Consider the following 23,192-nt stretch of genomic DNA (forward strand, 5'->3'; position numbering starts at 1 on the left):
AATCTATAAAGCAAGAACAAAAAAGGATTCCTGTGAGATGCTGCCCTCTGTGTGGGGATAGCCAGCATTGCCATTGGCATTTGCAATTTTACCACATGTGCCCATGTACCCATACACAAACCTTCCTTCATTCCTTTTTTTTTATTACATCAAAAACCTTCCTGGGTGTTCCCTGAATCCACCGTCGTTGGTTTCATTGAAATCCGATAATCTGTTCTCACGTTATAACATGGCAGACAGACAGATACAGCTCCTTTTATATGCTATTGTTATGAATTTTGGGGGTAGGGGAATATCTAGATCTAGGTATATCTGTGTAGGTATCATGCTTCATCTGTCGTGGGTAGCTAGAACCACCTCGATGTAAATAAGTGGAGGACCTGTAGCCCGTATGTCGGATTAAGTGTATCTTCGTCCCTGCCACGAGGGGGCAGGGCATGTTAAGTAGTTGTAGGGAATATGCTAACTCCATTGTGTGCCGTTCCCTCTGTGAACATACCTGTGTCCCTTATGGCAATACACCCCATAGACATTAGATAGACCCTTAGTGCACCACATTAATTAAATCCCCTCTGCCACAATAAGACTGACCAGAAGAATAAACCCCAAGTGGCCGCGCAGTACGCCACCATGGCGATGGAACATCATACAAGGCAGGCTGGGGCCACGCCCACCGCGCGATGGATGGACACTGAGGGTTTGGTGGGCGGGTCGCACGACTGGTGAGAGGAGTTCGGAAGATTAAAGGAGAGGCCCGGCTAACGTCAGAGCACGCCAAACAAGAGACTTGGAGCGGCGGACATTTTGCCACTTCGGTCCGGACATTGCTGGTGAACGTGTGTGTGCCAACATTTTCCCTTCTTGTCCCTGGATCTATCCTGCCCGGACCTCCGTCTCGACCTTTCTTCTCGCTTTGGCTTCTGCCTTCCTAGACCTTCCTTCCGCCCTCGCCCTGCTCGTTTGGTCCCTTCATCTGCAACTCGCTCGCCAGGAACGTTCGATGCATCGGAGGGCCGTGCCTAACCCGAGGAGGACGTTGCACGGCTGCGGAGGCGGGTTGCACGCTGCTCGCTCGCTTCGCATGGGGACGCGAGGCCTTCCGCGCACCGACGGACGTGGGCCTTGCAGCGCGCGAACGGGGGCGCATCGAGGCCTTTCTTCGCGCCAACCGGAGCTGCGTTGGACGACGGACGTTACACATACAGAGACAGATAAGACACACCACACAACGGTTCCTTTCGATTATCCTTCCATTTCTGCTGTTTGTTGAAGTCTGGCGTGGGGACGTCCCAATTTAGGATTATAGTTATTTACCAGCGCGTTCCTTTGTTCTCGGTTCCGTTAATAAATATTTATTGTTGTACATAATTCCGTGTTCGTGTGAAGTTAATAATTTGCAGGGAGAAGACATCGTCGGGGCCGAAAAGGTAAGCCGCGGCATTTTCCCCCAATATCCCGGCTCATGTATTGGTCCACCATCAATTGGATTGAATAACCGCCTCCATTAAAGCTCGTTATGGCCATCTGCAATTCCCTGTCTTAACCAAGGGGCAATCACGCGACACTATATCATAAAAGGAGCCATGTCTGTCTGTCTGTTTGTCGTGTTATTATGTCTGTTATTGGCCATCGCAGCAGAGATTGGTATTTCCGTCAGCGAAGCGACGGGTCTTATATTCTAGCATAGATTAAATGGGAAGTGCAATCCTCTTTCATTTGATAAGTGATCACACAGCTTCGCTCCAATACCCTTTATAAGTTAATCCCACAAAGTAGTCTGAAGCGCCACTATTTCCATGCCATGGAAACTTAGAACACACTTTTCTATATAACGGAGAAAAACAATGTTTCGTAATTTTTCTGGAAGAGAAAGATACAAAACAAACGCAATCTCTCCTTGAACATGCAATATCACTCAAAGCTTTACGAGATTGCTCGTCTTATGATGTAACTACATGATACTATCATGGCAGACATTCAAAAATATCAAAATCAATTGGTGATCTTAAAAATAACTGTAAAGTTGATTCCACAATTCCTAATTAGTTTGGAGAGTTATTTTGTTTAATATGAAGACGTTTAAACTTGACAGTGTTTTTGAGTCATTATGTTATTCAAATCACTTCCAGGTTAAGCTCTATATTGAATAACTGACCTAATTGATGGCGGAGCTGGCAGGATGGCCTAGAGGTACGCACACTCGCCTCTGAGCTGTCTAGTGTGGGTTTGAATCCCAAACCAGCTATAAACTATCGTCCTGGTGTTTCACAGGTCGAGTGATTCATCAACATGCGTGCCGTCCCTCAGATGGATGCTAAACAGGCTTTGTTGATCAGAATCCATCTTCGAGAGGTACAGTTAACATATTCGAGAGATCTAAATAAATATCTTCCGTCTTTTAGGTCTGAGCATAATTACAGAAATCTTCAACGTTTCCAAAATAATTTATTACTTTATGTGTTGAAAGTTCTGACATGATTGCGCAGACTTGGCACACTTGACTCTGAGCTGTCTGGTCTGAGTTTGATTAGTGTTTTGCAGTCGGGGCGTTGCATCACACAATGTGCTGTCCCTTGGACGAACGTTTAGCTGTATGTCCCATCTGCTAGCATTAACTGTTGGATTTTTATGAACCAATGGTGTCTTTCGGGAAAATGAGGTGAGTTATTGTCGGCACACTGAGCAAATTACAAATTCCTGCCACCTTCAGTATAATGTTAGGCTTATCCATCCGGTTTGTGAAAGACTCGGGCTAAAAACTTTCCCTTGCTGGCCCCTTTGTGAAAGACAAGAAGATGGGAATAATTGGGGTGCTTAAACTTAGAAGCTAAAGCATTGTACTGAGCCCTTGTGTTTTTTGCTAAGAGCTTGTTTTCTTCCAGTGGCATTTTGTGGTGTTACCCAATTGCGTCACATGTGCCAATACTGTGCAATGCGTCCTGACCACCATATTCCTTATCTTTTTGCTCAGTAACTGAAGTACAAGGCATTGCTTAATTTTTTATGTTTAAATGGAAGAGATATTTTGTGAACCAAATATTTGGTGAGTCGGCACTCTTCAGAAACTATACTTGCATTCCCTGAAGACCTTATTAATCCCATGGTGCCTTTTGTCAAAGAGTAGGTCATCCATTGTGTACCAGAATTCTGCTCAAATTCCTTGAACTTCTCGGCCTCATAATCAGCCATGACCTTTTCTGGGTCTACCACATACTAAAGCTGGCCTCCAAAGCCAGCCGCAGACTCGGCCTCTTCCATCGATCCAAGCCTCTTTGGAAAATCAGAGCTACTCCCAGTCTATAAGGCCTTTGTCCATATCTCGATGGAGTACTGCTCGCTGCTATGGTCAGGGACCCCAGTAATACATTTATTCAAACAAGCAGTGCACTGCAATCTCTTGCCATCCCCAAGTTTTACACGTGATCCGTATTACTCCAATTAACCCTTCATAACCAAACCATCTTGCTTGCTAGTTTCAGTGTTTCCTTCCTTTCTCCTTCTCCTATTTTCCTGCTCATTCATTCCCTTGATGTTTGTCCCATAGTCAGCTCTATCTTGCTCTGCTATGAACCTTGCTCCTATAAAGAAAAAGGTGCACAAGCAATGCATTGGCAGCACTAATTTACCTTGGTAATGATGCAACCAGCAAGCCAAATTTGGAATGGAATCCCAGGTCAATATGCTTTCATTAGAAGAAGCATCACCTGCACAAATATGTCGAAGGCATTTCATAATCATTTCATATGCAGCCTGTGACTGCTGGTTGCATCATTGTTAGGAACGTGGCTGTACCGCTGATGCATTGCCCTTTGTTACCAGTAAGCTGGTGCTCATTTTGTCGAACTTGGAGACATGATGGGCTGAGTCAACCCACCATGGTGTTATTTAATGGCACGACAGGAGCTCAAACCCAAGACCCCAAGAGCCTAAGATCTTAAGCCAGCCGCCTTAACCGCTAGGTCAACAGCATGCTTTCTATGTTAATTGACGCAGATATGGTTGTTGCTTTTCAAGGCTTTTGGGGTCATTGGGCCCCTTTATAGCAAGTGGATCTGAAAACTCATGGTAGCTACCGTGGAGTGTTGCTTGCCGATTTGATGTGTGTTTACCAGCAAATGGTGATCACTAAAAGTGCAAACTGATTGGTGTTGTTTGCTATTTGAAGTTTGGTGGGACCCAGCAAGATCCAATTCAGATTTATTCTGTTGAATTGGTTTCTCAATTAAGGGGACAGCATGACAAAGTGCACCCTTTAACATATCCTGTATTTTATTTCCGTTAAGTTAGTATCTAGACTAGAGACAGCAAAGCCATGTGTGTCATGCATGACCTTTTTTTTTTTGGTGTGGCGACCGGGCGCCATCTTTAGAACTGGACACCAGTGAGCTTTCCAGACACCTAAAATAACCATACTGGAATGTTAAATTACCAGCGAAGTATCGAGAAGAAGTACATCCAAAGAACCTGAAGGATTGATTGTATGTTTGATTGTCATTCCCGAGGGTTGTCGGTTACGTAGAATAGCCGAAGTGCTATTGTGGCTCAGCCTGCTGGCATCGCTCCGGTCTTCTTGAATTCACGATATTGCTATCGGGTGGTCTTGTATATAAAGCTGAACCTGCTGGATTTCCAGAAAGGTGGCCCAACCTTCCTCGACATGCTGGGCTGCAATCCCGTTTGGATTAGCTTGCTTGAACTTTCTCGGTTACTGCCAGGATGCCCCCCACCACCTTGCTTATACATATCAAGTTGCAGCTTACAAAGAGTTTACGAAAGACGACTATAGTAGGTGAAACCCTAAACCGCTGATAATGCAGTTCTTTATCAACCGTTATTGACTTGTGAGGCAATAAATGGAAGCAAAAAAAAGTTCCAATCCAGTTTGCCAAAACCCCATTAGCGTCTCAGAAGCAGCTATTTGAAAGCATTTCCAAATGGAGTGTCTATAACCTTTTGTAGTCCCCTTTTAGAACACTTGGCTATCAGGAATTATTCCGCAATCTTTTTTTTTTTACACAATATTTGGGACCAAGCATCCCTGGCAGTGAAACAACCTTTGCTGATGAATCATTTTTATAAAGTAGTATTCAGTGCTGCATTATACAGTCACGTGAAAAGTAAGTACACCCCATGTAAAGTTTTGACTTTTTCAACATATTTCAACATACAGCTATTTGATCTTCATTTCAACAATATTGATAGATAAAGGTGATATAATATAACAAATATCATGAAACATTTACATTTTGTAGTCCATTGTATAATTTAAATAAACATAAATGCAAATTTGGCATGTGGAAAAGGTAAGTACACCCTTGGCTCTAATAGGTGGTATTGCTCCCTTTGGCAGAAACAACCTCAAGTAGGCGTTTCTTATAACTGTCTACCAGTCTGTGACATCGACTGGGAGAAATTTTTGCCCACTCCTCCATGCAGAATTCTTTCAGCTGTGCGATGTTTGAGGGCTTTCTTGCATGCACAGCTCGTTACAAATCCCCCCACAACATCTCGATGGGATTTAGATCCGGGCTTTGACTCGGCCATTCCAGAACCCTCCATTTCTTTCTTTTCAGCCATTCCTTGGTGGATTTACTGGTATGTTTAGGGTCATTGTCATGTTGCAAGGTCCACCTTCGGTTGAGCTTCAACTTTCCGACAGATGGCCTCACATTATCCTCAAGCACTCTCCGGTACAATGAAGAATTAATAGTGGATTCTATGATGGTGAGCTGCCCAGGCCCTGATGCAGCAAAGCTGCCCCAAACCATAATATTTCCACCCCCATGCTTTACAGTTGGTATCAGGTTCTTGTGGTCAAATGCCGTCTTTGGTTTTCGCCAAACATGTCTTCTGGTACTGTGGCCAAATAGCTCCACCTTTGACTCATCTGTCCAGAGCACATTGTTCCAGAAGTGCTGGTCTTTGCCTAGGTGTTCATTGGCAAACTTTAGTCTTGCCCTGATGTTCTTTCTGGACAGCAAAGGTTTCCTCCTGGCACTCCTCCCATGTAGATCAAATTTGTGCAGCCTCTTTCTAATGGTAGACTCGTGCACTTTGACATCAACAGTGGCAAGAGCTACCTGTAGGTCCCGTGATGACATTCAGCGGGACCTTATTTCAGCATATTGCGGTCTGCTCTCAGGCTGAACTTGCTGGGGCGGCCTGGCCTGAACAAGTTGGCAGTTGTTTGGAATCTTCTCCACTTGTGGATGATCTTCCGGACAGTCGAATGATTGATTTCAAATTGTTTGGAGATCTTTTTAAATCCCTTCCCAGACTCATAGGTATCTATAACCTTCTTTCTGAAGGCCTCAGAGAGCTCTTTTGATCTAGGCATGGTGATGCCGCACACTTCAACAACAAAGAGCAAACCAAACTAAATGTCTGAGGTTTAAATAAGCCAGGTTCATCCAAGATCCTCTCTAACGATGTTCTAATCATTTGCACCTGAGCTGGTGCACCTGATTCTAATTTTAGGTATTTGAAGTAGTGATAAATGTAGGGGTTTACTTACTTTTTCCACATGCGAAATTTGCATTTATGTTTATTTAAATTATACAATTGATTACAAAATGTAAATGTTTCATGATATTTGTTATATTATATCACCTTTATCTATCAATATTGTTGAAATGAAGATCAAATAGCTGTATTTTGAAATACTAGGGCATGCCCGTACGTGGGTGCCCGTTCCTTGCCAAAAAAAAAAAAAACGCTACCCGTACGCTCTACCCCGCCCGTACGCCCGTACGCCCGTAAACAAAAAAAACAACGCTCTTCGCTTCCGCCCTTCGCTCTGACTGAATTGGGAGAAATAATGCGCATAAGAAATCGAGAAATTATTATTTTCTCCGGAAGAAATCGAATTACGAACCGTAATGGCGCACGCGCTCGGCTCGGCTCGCTCTCACATCGGCCACGCCTACGCAACAACGCGTTCTGTGATTGGCTGCCGGAAGTGCAGTCTTCACTGTCCGGAAGGTCGCATATCGCAGTTACGATGAATCGCAAATTAGTTTTAATTAGTTTTAAAACATAGTTGAATGCCAACATAGTTTGCCAACGTGAAATAAATGAATACGCTCTCAAATGTGCCGTCCGAGGCAGAGTCTGTTCGCCACGTTCGGCACACGTGATAGCTCGCTGCTCTCTGATTGGTTGAATCGTTTTTTGGACATAGCTCGGTAACTACTTCTCCGATTAATATGAAACCTTGAAAAGGCACATCCTCGGGTCCCCAGCAATATACCTGGCAAGTTTAAAGTATATCGGACCCGTGGTTGTCGAGAAACAGCGGTCACAGACATACAGACATACATACATACATACATACATACATACATACATACATACATACATACACACAGAGATTACTGGAATTATAGATAGATGTTGAAAAAGTCAAAACTTTACATGGGGTGCACTTACTTTTTCACATGACTGTATATCTTGAACTTTTGTAGAACCCACAAAGCTCTTATGCTGCTTTTAGTTTGACATAAATATGCTTGTATTTGATCATATTCCTTTTCGCTTTATTCGTGTACAATTATTGAGATCCCTTGATAGCTTCATTTCAGCCAATTTTAAAATTCCTTCCGTCTGCTTTTTATGATGTATATATTTTGACTCACAGTGGGAAACATCATTGTAATTACCTCTGCCACCAAAGGTGGCTGGAAGGTATGTTTCCACCCAGTCTGTTTGTTTGCCTTTGAACAGGATATCTCAAAACGTTCTGGACGGATTCGGACCAAATTTGGACCAATTAGATTTTGGGGAGGATCCTGATCCGGGAACTAGTATTTTAAAAACGGAATCTTCACTATTGAGAGATAGTGCCAAAAACAATATATAGCACGATGTTTCAAAAAGTTATGGACTGATTTGGCCAAAACTTGGTGGACAGGTTGGGTGTGTGACAATGAAGGGTTTATTCAATTTTGGTGAAGATTCGAATCCAGATCCGAATATGAGAAATTTTTAATTATTTAAGTGATTCTTCACAATTGAGAGATGAGTCCAAAAATTATATATGGCATGATATTTCAAAAAGTTGTGGATGAGCTGTGACAAAACTAGGTGGATGTGTTGGTTTGGTGACCAAAGCAAGCTGATTAGATTTTGGTGCAAGTCAAGATACAGATCCGGCCTAGCATTGGGATACAAAATGTAAACTGTTAAACCTGGCAGACTGAGAGGTATGCTCTCTACTGAGTGCCGTTTTAGTTTTACATTATTCTCAAGGGTATTATTGAATTATGGACAAAACAATGTAAAGGGTGGCCTGAAAGTCACCTCATCCCTGCTAAATTTTTCAAACCTCCCTTCCCCGCCGCATGGCAACAGACGTCAGTAGGAAGTTAGACGGCATTGTGGACGCAAGTTGTTAACGGTGTAAAAGAGCAGTTGGCTGCTTGTGCTTGGGTGCATGAAAGGGCACACAGGCCAAACAATTTCACAGAATGATTTGGAAAACTTTCCACCAAGGCAGATGTTGTTAAAGTGGGGAAAATGAGCTTTGAAATAGGAAATATGCAGGACAAGAAGCGCAGTGTAAGACCTATAACAAGAAGAAGAACATGCATAGATCAGTGCTTTGCATCATACAATGTCTTGCTTGACAGCTTCGAGACTACCCTGTCTCGAGAAAAGTGTTGTTTTCAGATGAATGTGCTATCTATTGAAGCTCATGGGCACCAAATGTGGTGTTCTGCTCGAAGGAAAATTCACATTGGAATTGGAGCATCATCTTCCACACGTGATGATATGGGCAGGAATGACCTTAAGACATTTATTTTGTCCCTATTTTTGATGTACTGTTAAATGGCATAGCTTACAAGCATATGTTAAGAAACTGTCTAGTACCATGACTCGTTACTACAGGAATAGCTGAAAGTGTCTGGTTTCAACAAGACGGTGCACCCGCGCATTTTGCGTTGCATATATGGGACTATCTCGATGAAACGTTCACTCAACGATTGTTTGGATGTGGATCACCAACATTAGCGGCCCCTCTACCATGGCCAGGATGTAGTCCAGATGTAACAACTGATCCAGACAACTCTTTGTGGGACAAAAGGGAGAAGAATGTGTCAAGAGGAGAAATCAAGGAGAAAGTGTCGACAAGCCGGTTCCGGACGATTGAAGAATTGCGTGCTGCAGTTGTGGCATATTTTACAAGGGTGACTCGACATGCTGTGCAAGATGTCTAAGAGGACTTGGCGACAAATCCAGTGGTGCAAGGAGAATGATGGATCACATACAGATACAATGACTGATTAATTATTGCATGTCCTGTACTGCACAATAAAACATGTACATTAAAAGAGTTTAAGAACTAATGCTTTACTGCGGAGGCGTAGAATGACTTTCAGGCCACACTGCACAGTATGTGGGATTTGAACCTGGGCTCATAGCAGTATGAACTGATTAGTGCATCTTGTAACATAAAACAGGCCAAACTATGTTTATTCCTGCATTTTATTACTTTATATGCTTCACATATTAACTCGCTCTCACCTCCATCCTGTTGAGCCCAGGCATTCCTTATTATGAGCAAGGCACGTTGTAGCTGAAAGGTTTGAGCACTTAATAAATGCCCAGGTTTGACTCCCATGTCTTTCATTTCATCATTTGGGATGTCATCCTTTGTTACATGGCCATGTGTTCCTGATAATGTCTCGACAAGGGTGAAACAACTTGGCCTGTTGATGGAGTAGTGATTGCATCACTGTGCATGGGCACGTACCTTGTGCAATCAATTCTGGTGGTAACGACTTCCATTAGTAGGACAGTCCTGATGTTGTGCGGCTTTAAAAGATGAGATTGCTGAGAAAATACAACCATTTCATTTATGTATGTAATATATAGATTTAATTATATTCTGTCTGGCAGTCTGTCATGATTTCCAAACTGTCAGCAATCGGCATCCTGGGTTCCCTCCAAGACTGGTTCTCAAATTTCCTGTGCACTTGCTTTGGATGGAATTTATCCCATGCTGTACCTCGAGAGGCCGGTATCCCTCTTGGCCGTGTTCCGGCACCAATCCTGTTCTTGACATACGTGAAACGTCAATAACATATCTTTATTTCTGAAAAATCTCGATTGTCTGACTTGGCAAATTACTTCACTATGTGCAGAACAATTCTGCACTCCTTCACCAGTGCCAGGCTATGGCAGAATCCCTCACTGCTGATCTGGAGAAAATAAGCAACTGGTCATCTACCTGGAATATGTCTGTTAGTGCAAGAAATACCTATATTCTCACTGACCCCCCATTAGGACCGGCAGGCAAATTGATCCCCAATTTATTTATGTGGTCATCCTCTGGGAGAGGTAGAGTCTCTGGAGGTTTGCTTAGGGTGGGGGAGAGGGGGTTAACGAGGATATAAAATATCTTGGTTATTGGATTGGGGAATATCTGAGACGGTGGTAAACAGCTATCTTGAAGATCTGGAGGGAAGAATGAGATCAAAGAGAATGTGGAAGTTGGTTCCACAGGTGGGAAGGAAGAGGAACAAATTAGTGGAAGTGAGCAGTGATCCTGGATTTATGTCGTTTCATGATAAGGGGTTTTTGGTGGACTGTGTGCGTCACGACCAATCAAATTTGCCACTCGCAGACCCCACAGGATAAATTGTTCTATTACGTCTATATTTCTCACCTGTGGAATGCGCTCCTGAGTCCATCGTCTCGATTTCCTCCCTGCAGGATTTCAAGTCCACTGCCCACTGCCACCTCATGGTCTCTCCTACTTCCACTATTGAGCTTAGCTACACCTGCTGAGACCCTATCCTCGCCCTTCTCAAATTCTCCGAGTGCTGTGGTGCATCCATGCCTGATTGATATCTGTATATATAACTAGCCGAATGCAACCGGCGTTGCCCAGGTTATTTTTGAATGAATTTACTACTGTAATTCAGCTTTTACTCGCGGCCATAGAAGATTGACTACTATAATTCAGCTCAGCTTTTAATTTCGAAATGGGCCCAGCTCGGCCGAGGTGGCCTCGACCGGCCTCACCACCTAGCCTATAACCTTCCCGCGGCCCGTCCCGACATTTTTGGTTCTTTTTGAATGAATTTACTACTATAATTCAGCTTTTACTCGCGGCCATAGAAGATTGACTACTATAATTCAGCTAAGCTTTTAATTGCGAAATGGGCCCAGCCCGGCCGAGGTGGGCCTCGACCGGCCTCGCCACCTAGCCTATAACCTTCCCGGGGCCCGTCCCGACATTTTTTGTTTTAGAGGTTTCCTCCTACCTTTCACCGTTCAGGAGATTAGCGCATGCAGACAAACAAACAAACAAACAAATAAACAAACATACAAACAAATAAACAAACAAACAAAAACTTTATTTTATACATATATAGATGAATAAACTAATTGCCTGTTGTTTCATATGTCTGCAAGTTTCCATTTCCACGGTATTTATGTGACATATTATGCAATACTTTGGAATCCTGGAGCATTTATCCATCCTCCTCCCAGCAGCAGCAATCCTCGGTCTGTTAAGATATCTCTGCCCATGTTTCTTTCATATCATTGATTGCAAAGATGCATAATTACATCACACCAGTTTAACAGATCTTTATAGTTTAATACCAAAGTTTTTGGTTGTTTGATGATTTGATTTCTAAACTTTTAGGGAAGTGCATGGCTGTGTGTTTGGAATCAACAGTTTAGAAACGTTACGTCTTCCCCGTAAACTAAAGCTCATGAAACGTTTATTTGAAAACAGATCTGGATGGGTGCTCGGTACCAGAAAGACAAATAAGTGATGTAGAAAGAATGAGCGAGGAAAATGTGGGAATGGAAGGAGGTCGTTGAGGGATAGAGAGGTGTCAAAGGAAGGTTATTTTTAAATGCCGATAAAAATATCGCAAAGGGCACCTGGTTGTTACTCGGGTGTACTGCTCACTCCTGGGTCTAGCTTTTCTCTTGAAGTTGCAGAGCGTTCGGCAATGTGAGTATGCTTGAAATGGCATTTTATCTCTTCCTAGCTGTCTTGTACTTGCACTGATAGAGATGTAAAGATAGATAGATATAGTAGGATTGGAAATGGAAGGTCAAAGTCACAAAACCGCTAGAGGGCAGGCAGAGGGCAACTGACTTCCTCTTGATCTTCTTTCTTTTTTCATTAACTTTGCATGCACCTAGAGGAGTGTTTTTTGTTTTATCTTCCTGTGTTCCTTACTCTTTCACATTTCCTGATATTTGATCCTTTTTTGTATGTAATGGGATCTTTCCATGTTGATTTTCTCTTTTTTTTGTTAGCTTTTTCTTTTACATTTCTCTGCATTTCTTTACCTTTATGTGTGTATATATAAATATATTCCTATTTTCTTACCTATGCTTATCTGGTCCATCACATAATGCATTTGGCAGCATGTGACATTTCCTGTTGTAAGCCTTTTTCTTCAAAAGTTAATCATATTTGGCCATGGGCGATTTGGCCTGTTATTTACAAATGTCAAATCCCATTTGTTTCCTTCCTTATATTCAGTTATGGTGATTTGGGCCAACCCCCACCCCCCCATGGCATTGGAAGCTTTTAGTAGTGCATATCCCATGATACCCTGAGAGTATTAAGGATTAACCACAATGTTTGGATTGGTGTCATATGTAGTCCACACCAGGGAAGGCAGGTGGATTAAAATAATGGCAGGCACATGGTTAACTGAAAATCCAATACACATTTCAGACTAGCTCGGGCGCCAGAACCTTTGTAATCCAAATCATCAATACTGTTGCCTTCACCTCTATTTGAAGTACTTCTTGATTGCAGGTCCATTGTCCTCGCCACTAGGCGGGCCACCATCGTATCTGAGCACTGCCAGCACTTTCTGATTTAAATCATTGGACACATTTCCAAACCTGCTTGTATAATGCACCACACAATCTTCGTTCTGTTCCATTACAGACAGTAGTTATCTCTGTTGCACACAAGTGGACGGTACAATATTGGCTGTTGCTGTCTCTGTGTCATGCAGGGCACACCATCGGGCAGGATGGCTACCGGCAGGCAGATTCGTGTGCTGACTCTGGATGCAACCGACAAGCTGGATCGAACACTGTTTCGCGTCAAGAAAGGTATGCTGGTGCGACTGAACTCTTATAAAGTTGAAGTAAGTTTTTAGTTTCCATTTCCATTAAACGGCAATGTAATCTGAGCTAATGTGGAGGATATTCAAAACGTTTTATCAATGAGATACTCAATAACCAAAGACATAGCAAAAGGTAAAACAAGGTCTTTATATAACTAAAATTATTATTTCTTCACGCCTTTACTTGAGGAACCTGTTCATTTGCCATTTTATTTTTACGGCGTAGCCCATCAGGCAGAGCCGTCTAGAACAGTGTCTGTATGTATGTATGTATGTATGTATGTATGTATGTATGTATGTATGCATGTATGTCCCCTCAAACGTATACCATTCAGAGCTGAGAATCTGGTCACATGACAGGGTGATGTGATTACGTCTGATGTCATTACGGCAGTACGGCGGCTGACTCTCCACACTCCACCATTTTGATTTATATGCCATTCAAGCCGCGAACATATCGTCGAACCTGTCATATATCACAATCGCCATGCTCTACATTTACGTTTTTCATTCGGTGTGAAACACAAACAAACCGATTGTTAAAATGACCATCAAATATCGAAAGCATCGGCGTTATGTCTCTTCCAAAAATACGGTACGTATAGGCCTTAGGCGTTATGACTCACCTTTCACTTCGGACAAATTAAGCCCAGGTTTCTTAATACAGTAGCATCGTTTTCGTAATAATAATAATATAATAGTAAATATAACCATAACACTTTAATCCCAATGTCGTGATTGGAAAGTTGATGGATTGAAGCGGTGCAAGCGCGGAAGTAAGGAATTCACCTCGGTTTTTTTAAAATAATAGAATTTTCGTAATAATAACGTAACGTTATTATTATAGTAAATCTAATCGTAACACTAATCCCCTTGTAGTGACTGCAGTGTTACTGGAGGTTAAATATATATCTTATATATATTAAAATAGCAGTAGTTTTGTGTCCGGCCGGCATGGTACGTCATTACGTATATGATGTCATTAAGACGTAAACACCTGCTCACTTCGAGAATGGCAGGAAAGGTCATCCTCTTTGGTTCTTTGGGGTATATAGATTACAGTCTCTCTTTGGTCGGGTCTCAAGAACATTGGGTGTGTGTTCATTTACCAAGTTTCTTGTGGATAGATCGCCAAGTGGTTTAAACATTCGAGCAAACACTCCATTGAAAACCGTTAAGGAACGGCTGGCTTGGCAAGCACTAGCTAGCTGCTTGGTAAATGAGCACATCTCAAACCATTGTGGGGTATATAGATTACAGTAGATTTTCCCTCAATTCTGTAAGTAAAACTTACCTCATCGATGTCCGGATTCCTCCAAATTTCTTTGTTTAATGTTATAAACAGCATTAGCGACTGTTTAAAAAGCTAATCATGTGTGTTTGTGGTTTATAATATTTTACAAGCCTGGCTATGCCGCTGTTAGACTTTTGGTCTTGTTTTAATTGTCATATCTTTCATTTTTTTTGTTTCCCTTCCCTTCCCCACAAATCCCTAAACCCCTCCCCAAATATCCATGCCCATCCATCTGGAATCCTCACATCAGTTTAGCAAAGCGTTAAAAGTATTCTCAAGAGCAAAGCAAAATTATTATTGAGTATAACAAACATGTGGACAAACTGTGTCATCAAATATGAAAATGTAGGACTGTTCCAAAAATAACACAATCATCAATGTACCGTACTGTTTCAGTCTCTTCGCAAGAGTCATACCAGGTGGTTTGCCATTGCCTTCCCAACAGCCAGTCAGAGCAGGGATTTGTAATTTATTCAGGGTGCTGACTGTAAGTGGCCTACTCTAATTTAGGAGAGACACCGTGGGATCTTTAATGTCGACCAACGAGCAGTGCTGGCAGATGAGCCCTTCAGCTTAATAACGACAGCACGCATAGTGATGCCTCGCCATGTATGTGAAACACCAGAATGACAGTTTATAGCCGGTTCAACATTTAAACCCAGGCTACCTACCTCCATATGCAAGTGCCAGACAGCTCAGACGCAAGTGCACATACCTCCATGCTATCTTGCCAGCCCACTAAAAATAACAATTAAATATATAGTGGGAAAAGTAATGATGGGACATGGTGTTGAGTAAAAAAAAAAACCACCTTTAGAGGCCATTTTTCCCCGCAAGCGGGGGTTGGCCTTTTTCGGGAACCGTGGTAGTTGTTGTTTTTCGGTCCCCTTTTTGAAGCAATGTTTTACGGCCGGATGCCCTTCCTGACGCCAACCCTTTTTGCCGCCTTTAACGACAAGCAGGGAATTACCAGTGAACTGGTACTCAAATTTGCCGACCTCGGAAGGATGACAGGCTGAGTCAACCCCCCTGGCGTTAATTCAGCGATCGACCGGGTTTCGAACCCAGGATCCTAGGATCTGATCTGATACGATATCTGGCAAAGCTTGTCAGCTGTCAGGAAGTGTATCGCACTGGCAGGAGAGTTCTCTGTGAAAGGTGGGCTGGAGGGATTATCATTGGAGAAACCTCTGAAGGGGAAATGCTTTGATTGTTTCAACAAGGAGGCCCCATCTGCCAAGAATGGTGAGAAGTTGCTGCCTAACAACGGGATATAACGCAAGTTATCCTTGTAATTCCTGGAGGAATTGAATGATGAAGAATGATGAAGCAGCACTTACAGGGCAGGACGGAAGGAAGGAAGTGATAGTCTCCTGTTTCATAAGGGCCCATCTGATAGTGGAAGGGGCACGGATGAGATTAGGGGAGGGGCAGAATGAGGAAATAAGGAGTGGGCAGGGGTTGGGATTCTGGCAGGGACGTGGGGTGTAGCAGCTGGGAGGAGGATGGCAGGTTGAGGGGAATGGAGAAGAAGATGAACGCATGACCTTTGGATTGCCTGAGGGTTGGAGTTACTCCAGCAGGAAGGACATGGCCCAAGAAATCTCAGGCTTGATGGAGGCCAGTGGATAACACCGCAGCTCCATGCAAAGCTGCTGCTTCATGAGGCAGGGAAGGCTGCAGTGAAGGAGGTGTAACCAGGTGAGCACAACAAAGTGCCGGGGGGGGTTGGGTGAGCTCCTCGTCATTGGGAGGGGTTTGGCCATAGTGTGGGGCTTCCCCCATTTAATTTGAGGAGGCATAAGGATGACATAAGGCTCTGATAAAGATCCTCGGACCACTCTCCAGGGAGGAGATGCATCTCCACAAGATTGAGGAAATGTCCCCCGGAGTATTGAAAATCATAATGTAGCCTGTTAGCCTGCCAGATGGATGGGAGAGAGACAGATTTATTGGTTGGGGAAGAAGGGGGAAGAAGACGACAGCCTCTCCGCGGCCTTCCCTACAAGTAACAAGAATTGTGAAACTAATGTCACCACACAATCATCGAGCTGGCAGGCCAAGGTACAAGCCAAGGTCAAGACCACGACCAAGGCATAGAACGTCCTTTTCAGGACGGGCGGCCATTCCGACCGTCGAAAACCAAGGCCTGTCAGTGCTCCAACTCAATGTCGAGGGCCTCACCACCGCCAAGCTCGAAGTCATACGACACCTCACCAACTTCAACAAGGCAGCAGTCGTTCTCCTACAAGAGACACACTGTGCAGCTGAGGACAACCTCAAGCTGCCTGGGTTCCTTCTCCCTGGGTCCATCTACAGTAAACAGCATGGAATGGCAACCTTCGTCAGGACTGAACTAAGCTGGACAGCCATTAGCCAATCTCCACCAGGCTCCAACATCGAGTGGCTGGTCTCCAAAATCCAGGAAACATCGGTCGTCAACGTATATAAGCCTCCTCCATCAGCGCTGATGGCGTCATCACTCCCGTCCATTACTGCACCCGCCATCTATGCAGGTGACTGCAACTGTCAACACACAGACTGGGGTTACAACTACACAACACCTGACGGAATGATGCTGAGCGACTGGGCCTCCAACACCGATGCACTGCTGCTGTTCGACCCAAAAGAGCCTCCAAGCTTCTTCTCTGCGTGCTGGAACACCTACACAAATCCGGACCTGGCCTACGCCGTGTGCCGCACCAATGACCCGAAGCCTGAGAGACGCGTCATTGACAGGTTCCCCCGCTCACACCACCGACCGTCCATCATCAAAGTGCCATCACTGGTGCAGCCGGTAGCGGGCAGACCTGTCAAGAGATGGAACTTCCGGAAGGCTAACTGGCAGTCGTTTGCTGCAGAGACGGAAAGAAGAACAGCCAGTCTCCCGAACCCAGAAGCTGCTGATGTGGACGCCGCATACGCAGCCTATTGTAAGGTTCTCCTAGGTGCAGCAAAGAAAAACATCCCATGTGGCTTTAACAAGAACTACATCCCGGGTTGGGACGAGGAGTGCAGCCATCTCCTGTGCAACCATCAGCAGGCTAGCTCCAGGGAAGAAGTGGACGCGACTGCAACAGCACTACTCCAGAAGCTGGACACCACCCGTTGGACCAGATGGACTGAAATAGTTGAGTCGATCGATTTTACCCACTCTAGTCGCAAGGCGTGGCAGACCATCAACCAGCTGACAGGCAGAAATACAATGCCATTCAGGTGTCCGGTGACAGCAGACGCCATTGCGTCCCAGCTCCTGAAGAACGGTCGCTTCCCGGATGCAGACAAAAACATTGCCCGCCTGACGTTGCGTGAGGTGTATTCTCTATCCAGGGCGGCCAGCGTCGATGCCAATCTCTCTGGAGACTTCACAGCAGCCCAACTCAGTGCAGCCATGAGCAAACTCAAGCCGGGTAGGTCACCAGGCCGTGACAACATCCATCCGGAGTTCGTCATCCACCAGAGCACAATAACATCTGGTTGGCGCTGTTCGTTCTTCTCGTCGTGCTTCCGGAGGTCCAAGCTCCCGAAGACCTGGCACCGTGCTTCCATCATAACCCTGCCGAAGCCGAACAAACCTGCGGAATATCCCAAGTCCTACAGACCGATCTCGTTGCTCTGCGTCCCATTTAGGATTCTGGAGTGGATGATCCACAGCCGCATCGACCCAGTGGTGGACCCACAGCTCCTGCGGGAACAAGCCGGTTTCCGTCGTGGCAGGTCAACAGTGGACCAGGTAAAATTACTCACACAAGATATCGAAGACAGCTTCCAGGACAATGAGAAAGCTGGCGTAGTGTTCCTGGACCTGACAGCTTCATACGACACCGTTTGGCACCGTGGACTCCACCTGAAGTTGCTGAGGACAATCCCGGACCGGCATATGGTGAACTTCATCATGGAGATGTTGTCAAACTGCAGCTTCATCCTACAGACCAGCGACGGCCAGCGCAGCAGGCTTAGAAGACTGAGGAATGGTGTCCCGCAGGGTTCTGTTCTCTCGCCGATGCTGTTTAACATCTACATCTACGACCTGCCGGATACAACATCCAGAAAGTACGGTTACGCGGACGACCTGGCCATCATGCTGCGACGACCAACATGGAAGGCGATGGAAAACGGTATCAACCAAGACATGGGCACCTTGGTAGCCTACCTCCGGAGGTGGCGTTTGCAGCTCAGCATTGGTAAGACAGTGTCAGCGGCATACCATCTTAACAACAGAGAAGCAAAAAGGGAACTGGACTTGTTCGTTGACAACAAACGCCTGGAGTTCCAGCAAGCCCCAAAGTACCTCGGTGTATGCCTAGATCGGATACTGTCCTTCAAGCAACACCTAGAAGAAGTTAAGGCCAAGGTGACATCAAGGGTCTCGCTTATCCGACGTCTCGCTGGGACGACCTGGGGAGCCTCCGCCAAGACCCTACGAATATCCACGCAAGCCCTGGTCTTCTCTGCAGCCAAATAGTGCGCCCCAGCCTGGAGCAGAAGCCCACACGTGAGAAAGGTTGATGTTGCCATTAACAACGCCCTCCACATTGTAGCTGGTTGCTTGAAGCCCACCCCGGCATTCCACCTGCCAGTCCTAGCGGGAATCGCCCTGGCCGGCCTCCGACGGGAGGCTGCTACCCTCGCCCTGGCAAGGAATGCCCAGAAACATGACTGGCACATCCTGCACAACACCACAACGATAGTGGTGCCTCCAAGCAGATTCAAGTCCCGCCATCCCTACAACAAGGCGGCACAAGAGATGCTCAGTTCTATCCCTGAGGACCTGTCTAGAAGTGCATGGCTGGCGGCATCTTGGAAGTAGGTGTGGGAAACGGCCGGGCCCACCTGCATCCACCGCTACATCTGGGACCCAGGAGGTGGCGTCGTAGGAGAAGACCTACCACGCCTGCAATGGACCTTGCTGAACCGTCTACGTACGGGGGTCGGCCGCTTCAAATCATCGCTGAAGATGTGGGGCCTGGCAGACAGCGCCGCGTGCGAGTGCGGCGAGCCTGAGCAGACTGCCGAACACATAATTACCACCTGCCCCCTATACAGACCACCTTCAGAAGCCGGCCTCTTCGACGTAGGACCAGAGACGAGGGCATGGCTGCACGACACTGAGCTGGCCATCTGATGATACACGAAAGAGGAAGAAGATTTATTGGTGTTTGCTAATTTATGCCTCATTATTCCACGTTACACAATCTGATGCAGCATAAGCTCCAAATGGCAAAGCTTGTCAGCTGTCAGGAAGTGTATCGCACTGGCAGGAGAGTTCTCTGTGAAAGGTGGGCTGAGGGGATTATCATTGGAGAAACCTCTGAAGGGGAACTGCTTTGATTGTTTCAACAAGGAGGCCCCATCTGCCAAGAATGGTGAGAAGTTGCTGCCTAACAACGGGATATAACGCAAGTTATCCTTGTAATTCCTGGAGGAATTGAATGATGAAGAATGATGAAGCAGCACTTACAGGGCAGGACGGAAGGAAGGAAGTGATAGTCTCCTGTTTCATAAGGGCCCATTGCTTAGGGGCACATATATGAGTCATTTTCAGGGTAAAGAATGGTCAGAATCTTTGTCAGTGCATGCACTTGTGAGGAGGGAGGCAGATAGTTCCTTCCTGTGCCACTTGCTTTCTAGGGACGTGGGGCGTAGCGGCTGGGATTCAAATCTGGCCTCCAAAGCCAGTCGCCGACTGGGCATCCTCCGTCGTGCGAAGTCCTTCCTTGACACACCTGAGCTCCTCACCACATACAAGGCTTTCATCCGCAGCTCAATGGAATACTGTTCCCCCCCCTCCGGGCTGGTGCTCCTGCCTCTCACCTAGCTCGGCTTCACGCTGTTGAAACCAAAGCTTTCAGAATCATTGGAATCTCCCGTGGTGAAGCTATCTCCGAGGGCCTTTCACTTACTCACTGCAGGCAGGTGGGTGGTCTCTCTGTCTTCTACCGACTTCTCTCTGGCCTTGCTCCCCCAGCTCTCTCTCTGTGCTCTGTCCCCAAATATTCCTACAGGTCGCACAAGATCTGCCTGCAACCCTCTTATGGTTAAACTGCCAAAATCTAGTCTCTCTGCTCACATTCACTCTTTCATTCCTCTTTTCTCCCGCCTCTGGAACAAACTCCCCCATTCTCTTCAATCCCACTCCTCCCTCCAGGTCTTTAAAACAGCTATTCACCACCATCTCTTATCTTCCCCCAAAACCTTGATCTTTTCTACCCCCGCTAATTCACCCCAGATGCACTTTTTTGAAATTCCAACTTCCTTCCTGGAAGTCCTTGCTGTGTCCTTATGTTTTATATTTCTCCCATCCTCCCCCCCGTCCCATGCCTCCTCCCCCCAAGCCCTCCCACAGATCTCTCGATGTCCCTGCTCTCAAATGTTGTGTTTGTGTGCTTCCCCTTCTCTCACCATCTTGTCTACCACTACCCTTATTGTACGTTTTGTGTGTCTGTTTGATTTTTTTTGTGTGATAAATGTTAGCTCTTTCACGAGCCTCGATCCTGTATATAAAAAAAAAAGAAGAAAAAAAAAGAGAGAAGTGTTGTAAGCCTCGTTAAACGTCCTTGGGGCATTATCCAAAATCTCTGCTACCATGCCACAAAGTAAGGATGTAATTTAGACATTCAATGAGTAACAACCCACGACTTTTATTAAGTACATCTAATAACACAGCAACCCCAGGCAAGTTCTCAAAGCAGGAATGCCCATCAACCGGACCTGGGCTGAACCACCCCAACCGGGTTGCGGAAAATGGGCTCAACCACCCCAACCAACTGGGGTGCTTATTACATGCATTAACAACAATCACAAAATGGCGATGAGCATCTCAGGTCATTGGAGTGGGAAAGCAGCAATTGGTGAAACTGTGAGCCCATCATTGGAGTGATGTAGAGAGGTATTTGTGCAGCTGCATAATGCTGACCTTTCTGGTCGTTACCTTACACTGTAGTCTAATCTTGTTTGTCTCCCGACGTTTACATCTGTTGCAGTCAAACCATAAAACGAAAGTTGCCACCTGCACGAGACGTGAAATGTACATCAACCATCGTCATATTTTAAATGGACTCCCAAAAAAAGACGTGTCAAGTGTATTATTTTATTCTGATACCTCAACTTTCTTTCCTCATTCTCCTCACCCAGGCTTCGAGCTGCGCTTCAAGCTCGGGCCTAGCTTGGAGGCCTTGCCTGTTGAGATTCTCACAAACTATCCAGAGACAGGGCAGCCCTTCCAGCGGCACCAATTCCAACCTCTCTCGTGGCACACCGGGGTGCGCGCTGGGGGTGATGGGGGCGATAGGCACTGCAGCCTGCACCTCAAACGCGCCGGCTCTTTCCAATTCTACTACACTTGCGGGTTGGTATCAATACCCCAGCTAATTTGACTCTTAATACTGCATGACAATGGGGTTATAACTCCAGATATGCTTCATGGACATTGATTTTCCTATTGCCTTTTTTAATTGAAAGTCAGTCTACTGTGTCAAGATTTTTACCCTACCTCCACCTGCAGTCTTTTATTTTTCTGAATGCATCTTGTGTCACAGCCGAGTCCAATCCTGCCCCTTGCTCCTTTTCATAAATTCCTGCACAATGTGATGTCACCGCATTGAAAGTGTCAATCACCTTGTTCTGATGCCTCATGTGGTTGTAACTAAATGTTGCTGTTTTTAGTAGTAGTTGTGGTAGTTGTAGTAGAGGGCCCCAAGTTGAAGAGAGCATTTGTGACTTATCTCAGTTGCCCCTCGTGTGATACTTTTAGCTGGGAGGGTATATGTGGCAGGGCCGCCGAGAGCAGGGATTGGGGGGTGGGGGGGGGGGGGGAGGGGGAGGTGACCACCCCGGGGCCCGGAACTAATCGGGGCCCGTAATTATTCTTTCAATCTTTTGTTTCATTATGGGAGTATCGTTATAAATATAATTGCATTGCCATGGTGAGTATTATGCTATTGTCCTCCTCTCACGTAGAATAAACTACTGTGGGAAGAATTTATACAATGATGATCGCGGTATTGACGTAATGACGTGAATGGACACAGCAGTGTTGGCCAAACGCCATCTGGATGAAATGGGTTAAGAAACGAATCTGCATCTACACGATAAAAGCCGTGGGTGTTTGTGTGTGTGTGTGTGTTTATACATGTGTGTTTATACGTGTGTGTGTGTGTGTGTAATATCATATTTAATATAAATTTTCCTTATTGGGTTAAGGTAGGGGAGTGTTTTAGGCACCTAACAAATTGATTTCTTCAAAATGCCAACAGGTAGAACATCACCTGGCAATGGCGGGTACTCCAGCTAATGAATGAATGAATGAATGAATGAATGATCGTTTTAAGGCCATTTTCCCCGCTAGAGCGGGGGTTAGCCTTGTGGGCCCCATGACAATCATGGTTCCCTGTTTGAGGCAATGTTTTTATGGCCGGATGCCCTTCCTGACGCCAATCCTTAGTCGCCTCTTACGATGCGCAGGGATACGGTGTACCTATTCTAAACCGGGGTACACACCGGGATCATTCATCCCAGCAAGCTGGTACTCAATTTGCCGACCTCGGAAGGATAACAGGCTGAGTCAACCCCCCTGGTGTTAATTTAGTGATCGACCGGGATTCGAACCCAGGATCCTAGGATCCCAAGCCGGCACCCTAACCGCTAAGCCAACACCAGCTAATGAATGAATAACACCACCATTTGCGTTAACCATGGCATGTGCTTGTTTTGACGAAAATACGGAAACCTCCGTAGTTATAGGTTGATTAAAAACAATTTTTTGAAAGGGGCCCGATACTTGGTAT

The 23,192-nt window shown here is 45.4% G+C and overlaps 1 protein-coding gene across 1 annotated transcript in view; it reads left to right on the forward strand.

The window, feature by feature from the left end:
* AGL (amylo-alpha-1,6-glucosidase and 4-alpha-glucanotransferase) overlaps positions 1-23,192 on the forward strand; it is a 123,372-nt gene that overhangs the window by 22,384 nt on the left and 77,796 nt on the right. Inside the window, 2 exon segments of the mRNA XM_078771155.1 lie at positions 12,999-13,098; positions 21,541-21,754. Coding sequence (XP_078627281.1) covers positions 13,017-13,098; positions 21,541-21,754 — 296 coding nt within the window. The 5' untranslated portion in view covers positions 12,999-13,016.

Source organism: Myxine glutinosa, chromosome 1 (assembly GCF_964187855.1).
Source record: "Myxine glutinosa chromosome 1, kmMyxGlut1.1, whole genome shotgun sequence".
In the NCBI taxonomy this organism is placed as follows: Eukaryota; Metazoa; Chordata; class Myxini; order Myxiniformes; family Myxinidae; genus Myxine; species Myxine glutinosa.